The sequence below is a fragment of the Leopardus geoffroyi genome, chromosome C1 (genome assembly GCF_018350155.1).
Source record: "Leopardus geoffroyi isolate Oge1 chromosome C1, O.geoffroyi_Oge1_pat1.0, whole genome shotgun sequence".
NCBI lineage: Eukaryota > Metazoa > Chordata > Mammalia > Carnivora > Felidae > Leopardus > Leopardus geoffroyi.
In genome coordinates, this window is record NC_059328.1 from 79500119 (window position 1) to 79514698 (window position 14580).

At 33.1% G+C, this 14580-nt stretch overlaps 1 protein-coding gene across 6 annotated transcripts in view; it reads left to right on the forward strand.

Annotated features, from left to right (window-relative positions):
* The window catches only part of FNBP1L (formin binding protein 1 like), a 130763-nt gene that overhangs the window by 107435 nt on the left and 8748 nt on the right, over positions 1–14580 (forward strand). For 4 of the 6 annotated variants that reach the window (XM_045478327.1, XM_045478331.1, XM_045478328.1 and 1 more), the window contains 4 exons: positions 281–484; positions 1913–2071; positions 7918–7932; positions 10913–11022. In XM_045478327.1, the coding sequence (XP_045334283.1) occupies positions 281–484; positions 1913–2071; positions 7918–7932; positions 10913–11022 (488 nt within the window). The remainder of the gene's footprint in view (positions 1–280; positions 485–1912; positions 2072–7917; positions 7933–10912; positions 11023–14580) is intronic. The other 2 variants (XM_045478329.1, XM_045478330.1) reach the window with 1 other exon arrangement.

Below are 14580 nucleotides of genomic sequence, written 5' to 3' on the forward strand. Positions count from 1 at the left end.
TGAATTTCAGTGGGTTGAAGTTGTGGAATGAAAACACTTCATGAATATTACGAACTAATAAAATGTTAATTTGATTATAAATTCGTATTTTATTGGGATTAAAATATTTAAGGCTTATTACTAATCCACCAGAAGAAATTAATTCACTTTAACCTTTAATTATTATCTGTAGAATTATTTCCTTTAAATTTTTGTTGGTTGTTTCCTTGAGTAAATTTTTAACAGCTAACAGTATTAAAAATAAATGAAATGATTTTAAAAACATGTTTCTTATGTGTAGGACTCTCAAATGGTAGTGGACTCCTTTAAGTCTGGATTTGAACCTCCAGGAGATTTTCCATTTGAAGATTACAGTCAACATATTTATAGAACCATTTCTGATGGGACTATCAGTGCATCCAAACAGGAAAGTGGGAAGATGGATGCCAAAACCACAGTAGGAAAGGCCAAGGGCAAGTTGTGGCTCTTTGGAAAGAAGCCAAAGGTAAAAGTCATGAAATTCCTCTATGCTAATAGTTTTATTTTAGTGTGTCATTTAAATCAATGTAGGTGTTGAGTGGATAATGGCTTACTATTAATAGAGAATAAGTATTTTTATCTGAATGATTCAGTTAACTTTTCACTTATTAGAAACATAGTTTTGTATCTTAATAGTAAAAATTATTTCTGGAGTTAATATTTGACCACCACTTAATGAGTAAAAATGTTAAATAGTTGTTAATACCTCTTGAATTATATGCTTTTGAAATTTCACTTGTATGCAGTTTCAATCAGAATTTCTAAGGAAACGTTGTGATCTAACTATAAGACCACCAAAATTGCAGTTCTCTATTAGAATGAATGATTGACTATAGCAATAATAAATGTCACATTAGGTCTTATAGATCGTACTAATGAAGTTATTTTTATCATCCATGTGAATGTTTAATGGGAGGGGCCCAATGTTTGTGGTTATTTGAAGTTTAAAAATCTCCAGTTTACTAAGAGAATCTCTCTTAACTTCTTGTTGGAACCCATTTTTTGATGTGCTGTATATGTTAGATAAATCTAGTTCAGCATCATGAGCAAATGGAATAGATGAGTGCTTAATCCTACCAATTTAATGTTTATAATAGTGTCTATCTAGTATGGGAATAGATATGTACTTTTAATCTGATATGCTCTATTTATTAAAGTATAGGTGACTTTAATTCATTTTTCTGATCTAGACATAGAATGCAGATAAATTTAACTCATAATATACCTATTAATCTCTTCAGAAGTATACTTATAATTAACTCAAGCATTATTCATGCTTTTAATATTTTCCAGGTGAGAAGTTGAGAGGTGAGACTTTTTTTTTTAAGTCAAATCAGAGTAGACAGGAAAGCTTAGAAAAACCAGGACTGCTGAAGTTTTTTTTTTTTTAAATGAGGTGCAGTGAAGATGAAATAGAAACAGTCTGAGAGAAAAACCACAAATGTAATGAAAACTTTTTGCCTATTTGTGATAATAATTAGTTGCAGTTTTAATATATATTATCTATTTAGATAACTTCACCTGTAGCTGTTGCCTTTATCTCTGACAAGTGCAGGTTAAGTATAACCAGTTAGGTAGTGCTAATGTTCTAGAAATTAGAAGAGAATTTTTTTTATGTAGGTCATATTGCTTTCTCTGACGTTATAATTTGTGTACTCTCTATTTTTAATGTCATTTTGTAAAAAGTGATCAAATGAAATGGTACATTTCTTAAAGTAAATTTGACTTCTTAAAATGACCGTTTTGGCAAAACTATGTTAATATTCTTATAACATTTTTATAGAAAACTTTGAGATTTATTTTGTGAAAAGTATGTTGCCAAAAATAGAATTTTCATTTAGGAGAAAACTATGCACATTTGGCTTATTGATTCCTTTCTTTATTTCCATATTAGCCACAGTCCCCACCCTTAACCCCTACTAGTTTATTCACATCCAGTACTCCTAATGGGTCCCAGTTTCTCACATTCTCCATTGAGCCCGTGCATTATTGTATGAATGAAATAAAAACAGGGAAGCCCAGAATTCCTTCTTTCAGAAGTCTCAAAAGAGGGGTAAGTTTAATAATGGGTTAAAATGCATGATGGCCTATTGTGTTACGTGTAGTGTGGCTTTTAATACTCTCCACCCTCATTATAAGGCTCTCTCCTGTAAATATGTAGTTTAAAAAGACCACAGAATTAAGTATAGCTGCCCTCAAGTTAAAAATAACTCCTCTTTATAACATTTGAAATGCGCAACCATAAAAGAATGGTATTATAAAGAGGGTGCTGGGTACAATCATATTAGCTATTTTTTTGTTTATGTGAAATCATATGTCCACCATTGTCTTGTAATGTATTTACATTTTTAAGACTTTCAGTAATTTGTCACTGCAGTTAACTCATGCAATACTTTGTCACTAATGATGACTTCTGCCAATTTATATTTTGTTGTCTATAAAAAAAATCAAATTCAATTTTTAATTTCCCTACTTTTAGAAGTATAAAACACAGTTTCCAGTAGTTAAATAAGAAATTAAAGATAGGCATGTTAAATATCAAGATTCTAGATCATATTAAAATAATACATTAGAAGATATTTTGTAAATTATTTGCCTATAAAATACTAGATATTACTGAGTAATGTTTACATGGCATTTGTGTTCTTGAGCTTAAAAAAAAAAGTATTTTTTTACCAAAATATTTTTTTTTAATTGCCCAGTCTTTGGTATTTACTTAAAACTAAAGTTATTCTGTAAATGAAAAATTTTAGAATTGTAAAAATCAAATATCAAGCTATTTTTTAGCAACACCTATTATACTACTGATAAATAGTAGTGTTATTCCATTATGTTAGTGAAACTAATTTCTCTTGTTTATATTTGATTTTAAGGATGTGCTTGTAATATTCATAGCTCATAGTTTAGATATATTTATGAAATTTGAACATTTGTTTGGACATATGAAAAACATAGGTGTGATAGCCCACAGATGAGAACTCAATCTATCAGTGCCATTAAAAAATCTAATCATTAACAGTGATACACTATAGTTGGGCTTACTCTTGTTCTTGCCATTCTTCCCCCACCTTCCCTCTTCCTCCCTTCCTCTCTGCCTTCCTGCTTGCGTTCTTTTTCAATTCTTTTCTTCTCTGTCTAGTCTGTTTTAATTACCTTCTGTAGCCTTTTCTACAAATTGCTTCAGTTGAGTTTCTCTTTTGGCCACATGTAGAACAAGATATATTCATTTAGGGCAAGATGACATTATTTGCATTTTCGTTAAAACACTATGACAACCTGAAGTGATGTCAGTAATGCGGTAGACATGTTCTAGTATATGATGTCCCTTTTTGGACTTCCTTTTTTCCTATACTGTCATGAACATTTTTACATCTATCTTACCTACTTCTGTGTTGAATGATGATATAGGTAATTAATGATATTCTGAAAAGCCAGTAGGAATGAGTCTGTGTTATACAGTACAGGTAACCTGTATTCATTTTTAAAAGCCCTTAACACTTGTTGGAAACACTTAAGAAATCATTAGGGATTTTCTTTTGCCTGACTTAGGAGGGCAGAATTCCCATCTTTCTTCTCTATGATGATTTAGATTTTATTAAATATTCTGCTGTTATGAAAAATGACTGTTTAGCAGCTATATTTTTGTAATTGTTTCTGTATCTTACACATTGAGTCTACCAGATCCAGTTAACAGTAATCTATACAGTATAGTTATAGAGATATCAAATAGTTGTGTGAAATTTAGGCAGTTAGAACTGTGAGCCTTGGAGAGAGAAGTTTAAATATGTGACCTCTTCATTTTTATTGAATAAGTTATAGGTGGAAAAATCTACATTTTATAAAATTGTAGAATTTAAAAGTATCTGCTTAGTTATTATTTGTCTTATTTCCACTTACTGCTTTAGTTTTAAATATTAGAACATTGTTTTGGGGGAGCCAGTTCCAGAAGGTCAAAATCCTCCTACTTTTGTTATTACTTACTGTACCAAAGGAGAAAAAGCAATATGTAAGGTAGAAAATATGACAGATAAATTGACTAGGATATTGGAGGATAGAGCAGAAAGGAAAGTTTATTACAATCTTGGCATTGACATTTTTTTTTTTTTTTTTTTTTTAGTGTTTATTTTTGAGACAGAGAAAGACAGCATGAGCAGGGGAGGGGCAAAGGGAGTGGGAGACAGAATCTGAAGCAGGCTCCAGGCTCTGAGCTATCAGCACAGAGCCTGACATGGGGCTTGAACTCATGAACCACAAGATCATGACCTGAGAAAAGTCGGACGCTTAACTGACTGAGCCATCCAGGGGCCCCGACATTTTTCATTTTGATTGGTATTTAGTAGTTTATCAGATTCTATTTCAAAATTAACCTATGGAGATATTTTTCTTCCAGTTAAGAATTGTCTCAATATAGGAAAATCCAAAAAGAAGAACTTCTTAAAAAATAATTTATTTTTTTATTTTTTTATTTTCATTAAAAAATTTTTTTTTCACTGTTTTTGTTTTATTTTTGAGAGAGAGAGAAAGAGAGAGACAGACAGACTGTGAGTGGGGCAGGGGCAGAGAGAGAGGGAGACAGAATCCGAAGCAGACTCCAGACTTTGAGCTGTCAGTACAGAGCCTCACGTGGGGCTGGAACTCAACAAACCATGAGATCATGACCTGAGCCAAAGTCAGACGCTTAACCAACTGAGCCACCCAGGTGCCCCTAAATGTTTTTATTTTTGAGAGAGAGAGTGAGCAGGGGAGGGGCAGAGAGACGTAGAAAGAGAATCCCAGGCAGGCTCTGCACTGACAGTAGAGAGCCCAATGCGGGGCTCAAACTCAAGAACCATGAGATCATGACCTGAGCAGAAGTCAGATGCTTAACCTACTAAGCCACCTAGGCTCCCCAAAAAAGAAGAGAAGCTTTAAGAAGCCAGGTTTTTGTTTTTTTTTTTGTTTAAACATGGATTTACATGTCAGTCCATTCACTTACAAAATAAGTCTTAAGGTATTTTGGGGGGAAATTTTTGTTTTTTGTTTTTGTAAAAGGACCTGTGCATACAGATTGGTGTAGAATAAAGCAAAACTGAGAGAGATAGAATTCTCTTATTTTTAATGTTTATTTTTGAGAGGGTGCAAGTTGGGGAGGGTTAGGGAGGGGAGAAAAGAGAATGAGAAGTGGGCTGTGCGCTGGTAGTCTGACAGTAGCAAGCCTGATTTGGGGCTCGAACTCATAAACCGTGAGATCATGACCCAAGTCAAAGTCAGACGCTCAACCAGCTAAGCCACCCAGGTGCCCCAAGTCTTAAGGATTTTTAAAGCTGATGAGTTGTACCATTCAAATCAGAAACTCTTGTTTTGAACTATGTTTGCTACGTTGTTTTTTGATAATATTATATTTTTAAAATATTTATTTTTGAGAGAGCATTAGCGGGGGAAGGGCAGAAAGAGAGAGAGAGAGAGAGAGAAAGAGAAAGAAAGAATCCCAAGCAGGTTCTGCACTGTCAGGGGTGAGCCTGACATGGGGCTCAAACTCACGAACTGTGAGATCATAACCTGAACTGGAATCCAGAGTCGGATGCTTTAACCAACTGAGCCACCCAGGTGACCTATTGTTTTTCCTGAATATCTGCTTTTGGCTTTCTAAAAAATTATAATTTTTCTTTTTTTTTTTCTATATAAAGTTCCTAATATTTTTAAGGATCTGAGAAATGTTATATTGGACCAGTGTTTTTGAATTTGATGGTTGATACCATTAGACCTTTTCTGAGGGATGATGGTGTATAATTTTCCTTACGTGAAATCAGGAGCTAACCATTAATGGATAATTGGTGCACACCTCAACTTAACTATTTAACATACAAACAAATATTTTTTACTATATAACTGTTTCATTTGAGATTGTTGGGTAATCCTTTTTTTTGGAAGTAGATTTATCTAGCAATAACAAGTCCATATTATCTGTCTAAATTATTCATGGTCTGAAAGACTTCATAGTCATATTTGTAAGCTTTTTATTTATTCAGAATGCAGTTATCAGTATTTTCCTATCTTTAAAAGAAATCTAATAATTTTAATAATTTATATTTATATTATATTTAAAATCTAATCATTTTAATTGCCTAATTTCCTTTTTAGTTCCCTTGTGTATTTATTAAGGTATGGGGGTATGTGAAATTTTCTAGTTATAGGTACATGATAATTGTATATGAGAGGAAGATATTTATGTATTGAACATGACTTACTTAAAAGAAAACTTGAATATTTTTCTAATATTTTACAAAGAACTTGAGTTTTTTGTATCCCTAAATCTAAGGTTAGTGTACCATAAATTAATTTTATAATTGATATAAAACTAGACTAACTAAAACCTGAACCATTTGATATTTCAGTTATAATTATCTTAATGTTTTCTCTGAAGCATATTAATACATAAACTGGAAAAATAATTTTTATTTCACTTAGAAATTTAGCTGGGGAAAATTATAAAAGATAAATTCAAATACTCTACATATTTTGTTTCTTGTGCTCTATATAATTTTGTCTTAATAACATTAAAGAAGACCATGAATATCTTTTTAAAACTTGTTAACCTTTTTACCAGGAATTTTGTGATCCTAAAATAAGTTGTGCTTTTTGTTCCCTGAAACTACTGACAGTCTAAAGAATGTTAAGCTTAATTGGAAAGCTAATGGATAGCAAATGTCATCTTTCTTATCATCACAACCATTAATATATATAGCCAATTCATTGGAGATAAGGGGTAGATATTTTTGTCAGTTATTTATTAAAGTTCATATTTTTTATGTGAAATTCTTCTACCTGACATCCCCCTTCTTTAAACATCGTGATTTAGAAAACAGGGAAAAATAAAAATTTTAGAGGTTGCAAGCCATGAATGAATGAAGATTAATTGAAGATTAGCTTTGTAAAGCCAAATTGCGTATTACGGGTCACAAGGAGTGTGTGTGTGTGTGTGTGTGTGTGTGCGCGTGTGTGCATGGACACATGTGTGCACACGTGTGTTTACTTGGTATGTTTGGTAGATGCATTGCCAGTTGCAGAGCCGTGCTAACCCACCTCATGTGGGACGGACACACACAGACACACACACACCATTAGTGTATATATGTGTGGTACATACCACACGAGTAGTATATGTACTGTATGAGAGCACTCTGGCTATATCCTTTTATATTTTCAGAAAGAAAAATTTTATCTAGTTTTCTTTCTAAAAATTGACGTTATATTTTTAGTGTTGCTTATTGAGCATATGGATTTCAGAAAAACTGAAAAGTAGACACTCCATTTTCAAAGCAACATTCAACGCATGTATTTGTGTCTGTTAAGAAATATGTATGGGCAACTTGAATCTGGGTGACTCATTGTTTTGATAATGTGTTTCTAATGTGTCTGTACATTTTTTTAAAAAACCTTATAACTAAGGTAGAAATGTTACCCTTGACATGTTTAAATTCAAAAATGTTTTGAACTATAGCAGTTCCTGTGATGCCAGTTTGTTTAATGCATTGGGAAGAGTTTTTCATTTTTTAATACTTCATAGAAGAGTTTTTCAAATGGCTAATATTGGATCTTTAGCTCTTCAAATATTAGTATTTTGAGAATGAAGAACCATAAGTAAAATCCACTTACGGAGAATTTCTATTTACTTTTAAGTTTTTGTTGCATTTAGAAAATATCTGCCCATTATCATCAGTGTATTTTTTTTTTTTTTGCAAGTAATTTACTTTCCCCAAAATGTGCTTAAAATTGTTTTTCTGGCATAATTGTTTGGATTGTGAAATGTTCATGATTTATTTTAATATTGTAAAAAAAAAGTATAAGTTATTGCATCTTCTGTATTGATTTCATGTGAATAATTTACCATTTCTTTCTGTTTTCCATTGAACTATTCAGTGGTCGGTGAAGATGGTAAGCCTTATGTGCTGATCTATATACTGTGCCAACATTAAATAATCTCAAAACTTTTTTTTTTTTTTAAGTTTATTCTGAGAGAGAGAGAGAGCGAGCGAGCGAGCGAGCATGAGCTGGGGAGGGGCAGATAGGGAGACAGAGGATTCCAAGCAGGCTCCATGCTGTCAGCACAGAGCCTTGTGTGGGGCTCAAACTCCCAAACCACAAGATCATGACCTGAGCTGAAATCAAGAGTCAGACACTTCACACCCAGGTGCCACTCAAAACATTGTGTTGTTTTTTTTGTTTTTTTTTTTATTCAGACTAAGTAGTAAGGTACAACCTTACATTTTCACCTTGTATGTGTCTTTTCTTGTTATAATTTGATCCATAGTCCAACATATGCCAGTATTTCTTGATGTCATAAAATTCTAAAATAATATGGTTAACTTTAATCAACCTATTAAGTTCCTAAATGTTACTGAGTGGAGTCCTTGTCATGTTACAGAGCATAAAATTATAGTTAATCATTAAGTTACATGGTAGAACAAAAGTTCATATTTTTACACAAGGAAAATTAAAAATGATTTTTAATGTCTTTTAAAAAGATTGTATACATGTTATTTGTAGTTTATCACAAGAATCATTAGATTTTCAAAATAGTAAGAAAGAAAATTTCCTACTAATTTCATTAGAGAGTCAGTACTTTCTTCTGTAGTACTGAATGGGAATAAAAGCACACATAGTCTAAATATAGTATGTGCTTGCGCAGTTGTGGGTGAGTGTGTGTGTGTGTGTGTGTGTATGTGTGAGTGAGATGGTCCTTTATACATTTCAATCACATTAATGGAACTACATTGTGAAGACCTAACCCCCAAATCATTGGGGGTTGCATAGTTTCTTATTTTTAGAAAGTAGACCACTCTCTTTCAGACCAGTTTCTTTCAGACTTTCAGTTTAGCCTTTTTAAAATGTATTCCCTTGTAGTAGAAGTTGTCAATAAATACCTCACAGGTCTTTATATCCGTTGGAAATAGAGTGTTTAGCTCTCAAATTCTGTAAAAGAATAGGTTATGTCAAAATGGGATATTAGAAATGCTTTCATACCTACTGTTACTAAATTTGAGAACAAGGTTTGATTAGGGGTAAGTGGGAAGCAGGCAGGTTTACTTACAGGTAATTGTGAGTTTATTGTAATAATACCAAAAAATACCCACATTGAAATATATTTCTTTACTTCACTAGATAGTTCTTCAAAATTTTAAGAAATATTTAAAAATATATAGATTAAAAGTTTTATCTTTGGCACATATATAATACTTTTCAAAACCTACATCTTAAGTTAGATTAAAACCGACAACTTACATTAATAATTGACCACTAAATTTAAAGGCACCTTGCTTAGGAAATTCTGCCATTCATTTATTTAGGTCAGATTTGGTTGATTGACATTTTATTATTTCTGCTACTTGGTAGATTAAAAAACCAAAGCCACTTAGACAAGATGCCCTATTTTTTAAGGTGAGCTTGTTGAATATTCATAATGTATAGGCCACTTGGGGAAAATTCTGGAGATTCTGTTATTAATGAAATGTTAACCTTTGATCATGGTTCCATCCTAAGAGTGAGTTTTCTCTTTTTTTAAAAGTCAGGGAAACATTCTTATAGATGGTGAAATAAAGCTACTAAGTATGTTATAGGCATAAATGGCCCAGAGAGCAAGGATGAGTTTCATTTCAACAATACTTTAAAAATTGAACTGGCATATTCTTCAAATCACCATTTAATTTTCTTTTAATTTTTTTTTTTTTTTAACGTTTATTATTGAAAGAGAGAGAACTTGAGCAGGGGAGGGGCAGAGGGAGAGGGAGACACAGAATCTGAAGCAGGCTCCAGGCTCTGAGCTGTCAGCACAGAGCCCGACGCAGGGCTCAAAGTCACAAACTGTGAGATCATGACCTGAGCCGAAGTCGGACGCTTAACCGACTGAGCCACTCAGACACCCCTCATATCGCCATTTTAAAAAGAAAAATGAAGAGTGATAGGTATCATCAATTTTTGGAGTGTATCAAAACTTATGTAAATATGGGTTTATGGTAAATAGAATCAATAGTTGCTAATATTGGCTCTGTTGTGTAACCTCTAATATGAGTGACATGATTAACATTTAAGATGGGAAAGACATAATTTGAATCAGAAGTTTACAACTAAATACTAGTACTTTTTCCTAAATGATAGTTTCTTGCATATTAAAACGTTAAAAATTTTTCAAACATCAAGCATCTTTCCTAAAGAAGGATCACATCTTTAATCTTTGGATTTTATCTTTCTTTTGGGAAAAACTGAGGTATGTTATTGGTTGTACAAAAGGATAATTGAAAATAAACTCCTTATTAGAATAATTTCTACTTTCAGTTCACACAGTGGATAGTTTTACCTTATGTATGTTTTGGTTCTAAAGAGTGGTTTAATAAGTGTAATCATTCAGAGACTGTGCAATATTAAAATATATTTCACCAGTTAGATTATCTCTGTGAGGTAAGTTGCCTACTTATTTGTATAAGCTTTTCATATTTGCAGTCTGAACATTCACAGTATTTGATTTGGGAATGTGGTGATGTTATATAAAGAACAATAATTTGTATAGGTGAGAAATGTTATGTGTTTCCATTTTGTTGTTGTTGCTGTAAGAAGGTTCATATGTATTTATTTTAACTGCCAAGACCTGAAAATGATGTTATAGTGGTCATTACCAATTTTCTTTATCTGGTTATATTTTTACCTGTTCTATTTCATGATTTCATAAACTGGAATTCAAGCTTTGTTCAATATAGTTGTTTTAATTTACATACACATATCTGTGTAGATTTCTTCTTAAAAGTTTGGGGCTAATTTTAAATTAAACTTAAAACTGATGTGTATTTTTATTTTATAGCGGGTATATTTAAAAAAGAAAATTTCCTCAAGATGTCTTTTATAATTTAGATTCTCTTTTCAGGGCCCAGCACTGGAAGATTTCAGTCATCTGCCACCAGAACAGAGACGTAAAAAACTACAGCAACGTATCGATGAACTTAACAGAGAACTACAAAAAGAATCAGACCAAAAGTATTCTTCTATTAAGTCTTTTTTACCATTATTATTCCTTTTGGGGTATACTTTGAATGATATGTTTAAATGTGATGTATTGAAGATATAAAAATCATATATCCTAATTAAAATATCTTTTGAGGGAAAAATACACTCCTAAACTTTGCAAAATTTTATGGTTGCTGTGTGATAAATAAAAATGAAATGTTAGTTTCTTAGGTTGCAGTTTACTTATTGGATGATAATAGTCCATGTCCTCAATAATATTGCAAAACAGTTTAATGGTTCATTATCAACAGTAGTTTTCACCAACATTAACCGCCTCTTACACCTTGATACATTTCATTTTGCTTTGGTACATAAATTGAGCTCAGTAGAAACCTAAGGCTATAATTATTTTGTTTGCAGCAAGTTAGCATACAGTACTTGATTACTTATAGCTTCAGATTCATTGACTCATTGCTGTAATTTTTTTTCAATTTTATAAAAAGTTTCCTTTGGTTCAGTTTTTTTTTTTTTTTTTTTTTAATTTTTTTTTTCAACGTTTATTTATTTTTGGGACAGAGAGAGACAGAGCATGAACGGGGGAGGGGCAGAGAGAGAGGGAGACACAGAATCGGAAACAGGCTCCAGGCTCTGAGCCATCAGCCCAGAGCCTGATGCGGGGCTCGAACTCACGGACCGCGAGATCGTGACCTGGCTGAAGTCGGACGCTCAACCGACTGCACCACCCAGGCGCCCCAAGGTTCAGTTTTGTTTTAATGAACAGATATTTATGATGAATAAAGGGTTATTACAGTGAATTGGTGCCTTACTGTCTGCTTTTATAGTAAAGATAAAATTGGAGCTTAAACCATAGCATGAGTGATTGAAAGTTTTTGGAGGGTTTTGTTTTTGGTGTTTTTGTAGCTCAGTTTCGTTCCAGATTTTTTTTTTTTTTTTTTTTTAATTGAAGTATAGTTGACAAGCATCACATTAGTTTCAGGTGTAGAAATGATTGAAATTTTGATGTTAAGAATTGTACATCAGGTATAATGGGATGCTTAATCATAAATGAAACACTGTAATATAGTTAATTCTCATTATTTGTGGTAGTTATGTTTTTTAAATTTTTATTTATTTTTTTAATTTACGTCCAAGTTAGCTTATAGTGCAACAGTGATTTCAGAAGGAGATTCCTTAATGCCCCTTACCCACTTACCCCATCCTCCCTCTCACAACCCCTCCAGTAACCATCTGTTTGTTCTCCATATTTAAGAGTCTCTTACGTTTTGTCCCCCTCCCTGTTTTTGTATTATTTTTGCTTCCCTTCCCTTATGTTCATCTGTTATGTATCTTAAAGTCATACGAGTGAAGTCATATGATATTTGTCTTTCTCTAATTTTGCTTAGCATAACACCCTCTAGTTCCATCCATGTAGTTGAAAATGGCAAGATTTCATTCTTTTTGATTGCTGAGTAATACTCCATTGTATGTATGTATGTATGTATGTATGTGTGTGTGTGTGTGTGTGTGTGTGTGTGTATACACACACACACACACACACACACACACACACACCCCACATCTTTATCCATTCATCCATCAATGGACATTTGGGCTCTTTCCATACTTTGGCTATTGTTGATAGTGCTACTATAAACTTTGGGGTGCATGTGTCCCTTTGAGACAGCACACCTGTATCCCATGGATAAATGCCTAGTAGTGCAATTGCTGGGTCGTACGGCAGTTCTGTTTTTACTGTTTCCACAGTGGCTGCACCAGCTTGCATTCCCACCAACAATGCAAAAGAGATCCTCTGTCTCTGCATCCTCGCCAACATCTGTTGTTGCCTGAATTGTTCATGTTAGCCGTTCTGGCAGGTGTGAGGTGGTATCTCATTGTGGTTTTGCTTTGTATTTCCCTGATGATGAGTGATGTTGAGTCTTTTTTCATATGTTGGCCATCAGAGTGTCGTCTTTGGAGAAGCATCTATTCATATCTTTTGCCCATTTCTTCATTGGATTGTTTGTTTTTTGGGTGTTGAGTTTGATAAGTTCTTTATAGATTTCAGATACTAACCCTTTATCTGATATGTCGTTTGCAAATATCTTCTCCCACTCTGTCAGTTGCCTTTTAGTTTTGCTGATTGTTTCCTTTGCTGTGCAGAAGCTTTTTATTTTGATGAGGTCACAATAGTTAATTTTTGCTTTTGTTTCCCTTGCCTCTGGAGATGTGTAGGATAAGAAGTTGCTGCAGCTGAGGTCAAAGAGGTTTTTGTCTGCTTTCTCCTCAAGGATTTTGATGGCTTCCTGTCTTACATTTAGGTCTTTCATCCATTTTGAGTTTCTTTTTGTGTATGGTGTAACAAAGTGGTCTAGGTTCATTTTTCTGCATGTTGCTGTCCAGTTTTTCCAGCATGTGATAGTTATGTACTATATAGTTATTGTGAGCACTGAATTCGTGAAGACTGAAATGGAAAATACAGGTTTAAGGCTCCATTTAGCCTCTGGCCACAACATTTTCATCACCTGGTCAGTTATAACCTTGTTTTATGTGTGTTTCTATTTGAAGACTCATTATAATATATACTGTTGGTTTATTAACTTTGAACTCAGGGCTGATAGCACTGTAACTCATGCCTGAACAAAGTCTATCTAACCACATAACATTTTTTCCATAAGGCATCTCACAGCCTTCTTGCACTTAGAAACACTAGACAGTACTTCAGCACTACACTTAGGGGCTTATTTTAAAAAGAAAAAGCAATAAAGAGCACAGAATTAAAAAAAAAAAAAAAAAAAAAAAAGGCACTAAATGGACCCCGAAAAGGATACTTGTTCAGAGTGTCTAAAACTTAGGAAAGAAAGAAGGCTGAAATTACTCAAATCTTCTAAAGATAGGTGACATTAAAATAGTAGAGTCAATTATATTTCAGTAAAACTAGAAAGTAGAAGGGATCGTTTTCAAAAAGACGTATAAGATGAGATGAGAAGAAACCTCTGTCATTTTATGTAACACATTTAAAGGATGAGCAGAAGTTGAGAAAGAGCCACTGAAGGACATTATGAGACAGTAGAGGTGAGAAGAAAGGAAAAGAAAATGTAACTTCTAGGAAATTAAGAAGGAAAAGAGTTGTTAGCCAGTAATGTCAGATATTAGAGAAAGTCAGAGTGCTGATTGAGGCATACATAACCTACAGTGGTGTGATTAGAGAAATGAGGAGGAGATGAATGAGCTGGGAGAGGGTCAAGTTAAAGATGTATTCCTATTTTTAGCATGGATGAGTGGGAGGCCAAAGATGCTGTGAACTAAGGAGGAATATATGTCTATGGAGGAATATAATGAATTTGATTTGGGACACGATGAGTTTAATAATATTGAGGAATATTCTTCCAGTCCTTGATTAAACCTATATAAATACAAAGACACATACATGTGTGTGTGTGTGTATACACAACAATATACATATATGTAATATATACTTACATATATTACATATATAAAATCTCATAAATGAGAAGCAAGAAATGAAAAATCTCTTTTTTTATTCCAAATGTTTTAAGACGGTCTTCATAAATTGCCCACTCTATACAA